This window comes from Meleagris gallopavo, chromosome 30 (genome assembly GCF_000146605.3).
Source record: "Meleagris gallopavo isolate NT-WF06-2002-E0010 breed Aviagen turkey brand Nicholas breeding stock chromosome 30, Turkey_5.1, whole genome shotgun sequence".
In the NCBI taxonomy this organism is placed as follows: Eukaryota; Metazoa; Chordata; class Aves; order Galliformes; family Phasianidae; genus Meleagris; species Meleagris gallopavo.
Window position 1 is genome coordinate 1629808 of NC_015040.2, and position 7358 is coordinate 1637165.

The following is a 7358-nucleotide window of genomic DNA, read 5'->3' on the forward strand; positions in this document are numbered from 1 at the left end:
GGAAGGGAAGGGAAGGGAAGGGAAGGGAAGGGAAGGGAAGGGAAGGTCAGTAACATGACAACCCTGTCTTTGCTTTCATCAGACCTGGAGGGTTTGGTGCAGTCTCAAGTGCAGATTTTTTTCTCTTAATGCTTCAGTGCCCATCCTGAGGTCAGAGGAGTTATGTGACTAATTCACTGACCAATTACTAAGAGATTTTACAGCAAAGGGAACAATGGAAGGATTAGGAACCTTTTGTTATCTGGCTTCCTTATTATCTCTGGTCTTTTGGCTGTTTCTGGGCTTAAGTGAACTCATTTCAGGGTGGAAGGAGGCTGGGAAAAGCAAGCTAGAGGTTAGTAGGCTTGTGCTATCTGGGAATTGTTTTTTCTCCTTTGTCAGAGCATGATTTCTTTAGCCTGGAGGGATGGGCTAAATTAAGAAAGAATTTGAGAATCCCTTTGGTTTCCTTTCTAACCTAGTATCTCCAAGTAGAACATAACAGTTCCCCCAACATTAGACCTTTGGATAGAAAACATCCCCAATTCCAATTTTCAGAGTCCCTTTGCTTTGTGCTTTGACAGCACAACCTCATGAATCTATCAGGCTTGGTGTCTGGAAGATGCTCCTGTCAGCATCTGAGGAGTGAGGAAATACAAGAGGGACTTTCTTGGAGACTTGGCTGAATGCAATGGACCTCCAAGGCTGCCTCAGTTCTTCTGCTTTAGGTTCTAGGAATGCCACCAAGGACTCTGCAGCAGCATGGCACTGGGGGTCCCTTGGGATCTCCATCTGTGCTGCATGTTGGGGGCTGGTGAAAAGTTCCTACGCTGAAGAATCCCAAATAGCAAAGGCTGCTCTGAGACCTGTGGGCTGATTCAGGTTTCTGCGTGCTTCTCACTAGAAAAAAATGATCCTCAGAGGTGTTGGTTTGTTCATGGAGAGTCATTTAAATGTGAAGAGTAATGAAATAATTTCATTATTGAGATTCTCGTGCCTTCCAAACACCTTGGAACGTTACACTAAATCTTCCCAGGAGTATATTTCCACTTAAATAGTTGGTGCACTGGTAGGGGTGGGCATTTAGCAAAAGAAGTTTGTTGGTTTTCTCTTTGAGAAACTTATTTTTACCAAAAAAAAGAAGGAATGGTACAACAATAGTAAGACAGTGCTCTTATAGTAGGAAGAAAGTTGTAATGTCATGTGTGATTTATTATGGGCTTCAATATGTGAAATATATTCTCTTTGAGAGTCTATGTCTCTTTTATTTCAGATTTAATTACATTACAGCAATAATGATTTTAGTAGCCTAGTACTTTACAGGGTGCCAATGGCAAACCTTGACTTTTCCTTCAGCAACACCATTTTCAAATAACTATTTGAAAAATCTACTTCTAGATATTTCTATGCAACTTTTTAACTAACTTGTCTGGTCAAATTTTAGATATTTATTTCATCCTCCCCCACGGTATCCATGCCAATACTGCTTTAATGAACACCAAACCTTCAGAAGTCCATTACTTGGATCTTACAAGGAATTACAGAGGGAAACATTTTGCAGGCTTGAAAGGTTTTAGAAACAAATTGTCCCCTGATTACAATACTTTAATGTTCCTGATTTCTTTTTTGGTAAACCATAAGCATTTGTTCACACAAAGATCAGCCCATCATAAAACAGTGACACCTTTTCCCATAGCATTGCATGCAATGCCATTATTTCCTGGCAGTTAAATCACTGATTGACAAAAAAGTGGGATTTTGTTGATGCCTTTTTCTTACCTAATTTTGTCATTATCTGAAACTCTGTCAGAAGCCATGGTGAAACTATATGCAGAGCTACATCAGTGTTTTGAGGATTGCGGGCACAATAATGTCGACTTAGAAATTAAATTTGCATCTTGTTTTTTAAAAAATGCACATGGGCAAATGCTTTAAAAAAAAAAAAAGATTACATAGAAAAGTTTTGATGAAGGGGAAACAATTTGATAGTAAATGACCAGAGCGAGTAAAAGGAAATTATCAAGAGAAATCCCACTCTTACCTGCTCTTTGGAAGCCAGTCTGCGCTAGCAGCACCAGCAGCCATAGGCAGCTCCTGGGATCTTGTTTCCTCCCGGCCATTCATGGAACTGTAATTATATTGCTGCCAAACAGGGAAAATCACAAAATCTCTATGAGGCTTAGTTCAATGGGACCTACCCCCAGAACACAAATTTGCATTTGTAGGGGAAAGCTAATCTCACATAACTCATCCTACTGCAGCTTGTAAGGGCTGTGATGTCATCAGTCTAGAGGTTCTGCAAGGGACATTCAGTACGTTGGCAATGTGAGCATCCAGAGTGCAGAATAAATGATTTAGCTAAGTTAGGATACAGTAAGAATTGTCCTTATTTCTCATGGTGGCTGCAGTGGAGCAGGATCTGCTCTGAAGGACCCTTGGAATGGTGTTTCCCCATGACATCATAGAATCACAGAATGGTTGGGTTGGGTTGGGCTGGGTTGGTTTGGGTTGGGTTGGGTTGAATTGGATTGGATTGGATTGGATTGGGCTGGGTTGGAAACTCCCCCAGTTCCATCCTTTGCCATGGGCTTGCTGTCTCCCACTAGATCAGGTTGATAACCAGCAGTATGGGAAGGAAATGTCTGGAGCTCTGGGGTACCTTACCAGGCAAAGTTCCTCCATATGCCTGGGCACCACTGGGGACATGAGGAACAGGACCGTGTCACCACAGTTGCTGCTCACTTGATTTTTTTTGCTCCAGGGGAGGTTCAGGTTGGATGTTAGGAAAAATTTCTTCTCTGAAAGGGTGTTCAGGAGCTGGAATGAGTTGCCCAGGAAGGTGGTGGAGTCACTGTCTGTGGAGGTGTTCAAGAAACATTTAGATGTTGTACTGAGGGACATGGTTTAGTGGGGAAATATTGGTCGTAGGTCAGTGGTTGGACTGGATGATCTTGGGAATCTTTTCCAACCAATCTTTTATGTTTCTGTGATTGTATGATTCCATCACTCATGCCCAGCTTCTTACAAGAAATAACGTGTGAACTATGCAGAAATCCTGAAAGCCATCTCACAAAGGGCATTAATCTCCTCCATTCATTTCGAGTCGCCGGACATCACAGACTGCTATGCAGGTGACAAGGCTCTGCAAGAGGAGATTTCTGAAAGGTTAGTGCTGACGCAGTGCAGTCGGGGTGAGGAGGGGCTCAGCATTGTCTCCCGGGGGCTGCGGGGGGGTTCTCTTCCTCCTCTCAAGGTGTAAATAATACCACTAAATCCTGTAACTGATTAAGAGTCCAAAGGACTTTTCTGAAAGAAAATAGTGCGAATGCCTGGAGTCCTGTCAAATCGCAATTCCACAGAAGTTAACTCTTTTGCAGGTGCATTGCAAAGTAGTCTTTGTAAAGAAGGCAAAGCAGCATGCAGCCATGAGTACCTGCTGAATTTGGGATTCAGAACCACTGCTGGGGCTCTCTGTTTTGCAATCATCTTTATCTGCTGGATCACACTGAAACCCAGACTCTGAATTTTACAGATGCTGAAGTCTGGATCTGATATCTGATATCGAGGTTTGGATTTGAAGATGGTGTTCTGTGCTCCTCAGCAATGACATGGTTAAGAAGGCAGTAATGAAGAGGGTGGTGGGATGGCAAATGCCAATACAATGGATGAGGCATTCTGGCTCATTGCACAGAGGAAAGCTTAGCACCTGCGGCATGAAGTTCGACCGGATGCCCATCAATCTGGGTGTGGTGAAAAGCATGAATGTGGAGGTCAAGTGTTCAGGGACGTGCGTGGATCCTGCATACCTGCATTTCTAGCATTGCATTCTTCAGAAGGGCTTTTCCGTTTTGGTGGCAAATGTACCCTGATTGGGTTTTTCAGCAGCCAGGCGGCTGTGCTCTCTCCTCATGAAAGGAACCCAAGGGATTCCGTCGCCAGAATGGAGACCTAGCAGCACATCCCCAACCCACGCAGAGGTTTCATAGAATCATAGAATGCTTTGAGTTGGAAGGGACATGAGGAAAGGCCATCTGGTCCCACTCCATGCTCTGAACAGGGACACTCATGGCTCCATCAGTGCTCAGAGCTCCATCCCCTGACCTTGGATGTCTGCAGAGACGAGGCACCCACCAACTCCCTCTGCCAGTTCTTCACCACTCTTATTCTAAAGAACTTTTTTTCTTATATCCAGTCTAAATTTCCTCACCTTCAGTGTGAAATCATTTCCCCATGTCCTATCACAACAGAGCCCAAACACATCACTGAGCCCTCCACGCCCAGCATGGAGCAGGAGATGGAGAGTGATGGGTAATGGTAAATACTATTGGAGAAGTACTCAAAACTGCATTCATCAGAGTGTGAGTCATGAGAAGCAGTATTTCCTTGTGTGCTTTTTGGGAGCAATATCATTATTAGTGATCCAAAGTCTCATTACGTACGTCCTTTCTAAACTCTTTTCCACCATCTTAAAGGAATTCATCACTATGAAGTGCCTGGTCAGTGGGCATGGTGGGATGTCTTGGGGTTGGGCTTGGGGATATGAGAGATCTTTTCCAACCTTCATAATACTACATTTGTGAATTGGTTGTCTTCCTCTTCACCAGCACAGCCCATGCTGTGACTTTTTTCCCCTGCCAGGAGCTGTGGTGCTGGTCCTGATGGTCCCTGCTGGATGGGACCAAAGCACCTGGTCCTCAGCAGAGCAGGACACGTCCTCTATGGGCTCACTGCAGGCAGGTGCTCATGGGAACAAAGGGTTTAGCAACTTTCTATCAGGTCTGAAGCCTGCAATATCGAGATATGTGGCTCATACAGGAGGGAGCTGTGTGGTTGATTTATCACCATAATGCAAACACGTGTAAGTCTCCAACAGCACGGTCCAGTGAAGCTGTAAAGCAGGAACACTGAGAGCGCCTTTGACTAAATAAAATAAGATTAAAATGTCAGCGATTCTAAAGATGTTCTCAGTGTGCACGTCTATTTTCCACCTGTTTAATTAGGAGAGCATGGGTTGTTGCTCTTAAAAAGAAAGCCTGTACTACAGCGTGCTTGCAGGAAGAGATTTCTGTATTTCTGAGATGTCTCAATAAAACAGCAACAACTCACAGGGGAAATATGTAAGAGGGATCAGGTGGGACCAGACCAGGACCCAGTGCTGTAGCTGGGCATCGTTCTCATAGAGCATTTTCCTCTTAGATTTTACTCGAACGTCGTTTTCTGAGCTTTCAGCAGCAATGTGTTGTGTTTTACCCATTATATTCTGAGTGCAAAGTCAAACATACAAATCAGGCTGAAATGTTCCATTTGAAAATGACAGGAACTCAGTATTTCCATTTTTTCCTTTCAAAATCATTTTTTGCTATGAAAATTACCACTTGATGCAATAAATTACAATGAGGATCAAAAAGCAGCCTGTCAAGATGACAAGAGAGCATCTCGAGTAACTTTTAAAAACTTCTGAAGCATTCCATTTCGTGCAGAATTTCTAAATATGTCATTTCACTCCGCATTGGTTTGAAATTGGAGTTTGAAATCAGTGCATTTCCAAGGAAACAGACATTTCAGCTCCCACGTAGGTGTAGCCTTAATGCTTCGAACCCCAAGCTTTGATTGGGTGGTGCCAGGCGTCCAAAAACCATTTCTGAAATCTGGGATGCACGGAGCAGAAGATGGAGATGTTTTGTCAGTGTTGCTTTGATAACTTTGAAAACTTTCTGCGTGAAAATGTAGTTTGGAGGTAGAAGTGTTTCAGGTCCCCATCAGAAGCCCCTACAGAGCAGAGGTGTGTTGCTCTGTCCCAGAAAATGGTCTTGGAGCCTCCCAAAGGACTGAAAAATAAACGAGAGTTTTCCAATATCCAAATGTGAGGATTGGCATTCCCTGTCTGGAAGTGTCTATTGGAAAAGGGGTTACCTCGTTTTTGAGTCTCACTCAACTCTCAGGCACAGATTACTGTATGGAATTAATGAGTTTCCAGATCAGAAGTGCTTCAGCTGAGTTTTAATGCTGGTTGACATAAAAGGGTGATTTGGATTTGTACGAGTACCTCCCAGTTCTGTTAGCAGTACAACACTCCGTACGTTAGAAGAGCACTTTTTTCTTTTTCAGTGTCATTCATTAGTGAATGAAATTTATTCTTTTTCCATTACTAATTTCTTATCTAAAGTTGGAATAGCCCGAGCAGTCTGTTCTCATATGGAAATCTTCCAAGTCTCCAGCATTTCTTCTTGCACTCTTTGAACCTGATTAATGTCTTCTAAATGAGGGCAGCAGAACTGGAAGGAACACACTGTTGAAGATGAGGAGGTATCATCACTTGTGTAATATATGGCACCATAATATTTTCATCATCGCATAAAATGTATATTTAAATATCCTAATGTCATCCGGCTTTTCTGGCCAGAACACTGAGCAGATGCTTCTTAATGAAATCTTTACAACGACACTGTGGCCTTTTAGTTGATTTACAATGCATGAAGACCAGGAATAGTTCTGACTGTTTCTTCTCCTGTCCATTGCATTGCATTGACTTTCAGCTGCCATCCTATTGCCCAGCAGATCCTTTCTTCTGTCCCAAGTTCCCCCAAATCCTTTCACGCCTCATCTGACTACAACTTCTCCCACCCTACATTATTTTCTGTAAGCCATAATTTTCTGACATCCACGGTGCAATGCTATGCAGCAATCCCAGCTGCAACACATCCCAACACATTGTTGGGATGTAAAGCTATGAATCGATTTCCATGCTGAAAGTTTGCATCTGATGGTCACGTTTTGCTTCTCATCTCTTTACAAAGCACTCATCCAAAGAGAGAACTTTTCACATTGGAGCTTTTTAGCTGCACCACTCGGATAGTTGCTGCATCGCCCTACTCTGATTGTGGTGGTCCCAGAAATAAATGGGTGTGCTGGAGTGGCTTTGTGCAGACTGAGTCCATTTGCATCTCCGTGTCGAGGACTCAGCTTGTCACTGCCATGCTGTTCTTCAGGGATCCTCCGGCAGCTTGCAGTTGGTTTTGCAGGAGTGGGACGCTTCTGGAAGCCTCCAAAAGCCATTGAGCAAATAGGAGCCCTGCTGCAGCCAGCTGGCTCTAGGGCTGGAGTCTGGCCCTTGATGCTTCCAGCTGGGATTTGCCCAAGGACAACAGGCAGGTGGCAACCAGGCATCGTGCCACAGCTCTGTTTGATCAGGGCTGAGCTGTCTGTACCTTCAGGGTGAGGCTGGAGGCTGAGTGCCCTCTGTCCACTTGTTCCAAGGGCTTTGTTCTCAAGGTGCACGGCAGCTTCAGAAGGGCTCAGGTGACACATAGCTCGGTGTCAGAGAGTTTTGTCTCTAGGGACCAAGAACCTGATAAGAACTGGGTTGGTAGCACAGCACC

At 44.0% G+C, this 7358-nt stretch overlaps 1 protein-coding gene across 1 annotated transcript in view; it reads right to left on the reverse strand.

The window, feature by feature from the left end:
- Positions 1-6390, reverse strand: part of OAZ1 (ornithine decarboxylase antizyme 1) — a gene marked incomplete in the record, with an annotated part of 26233 nt that extends 19843 nt beyond the window's left edge. The window contains 1 exon segment of the mRNA NM_001291881.2: positions 6363-6390. Coding sequence (NP_001278810.1) covers positions 6363-6365 — 3 coding nt within the window.
- Between the last annotated feature and the right edge of the window lie 968 nt (positions 6391-7358).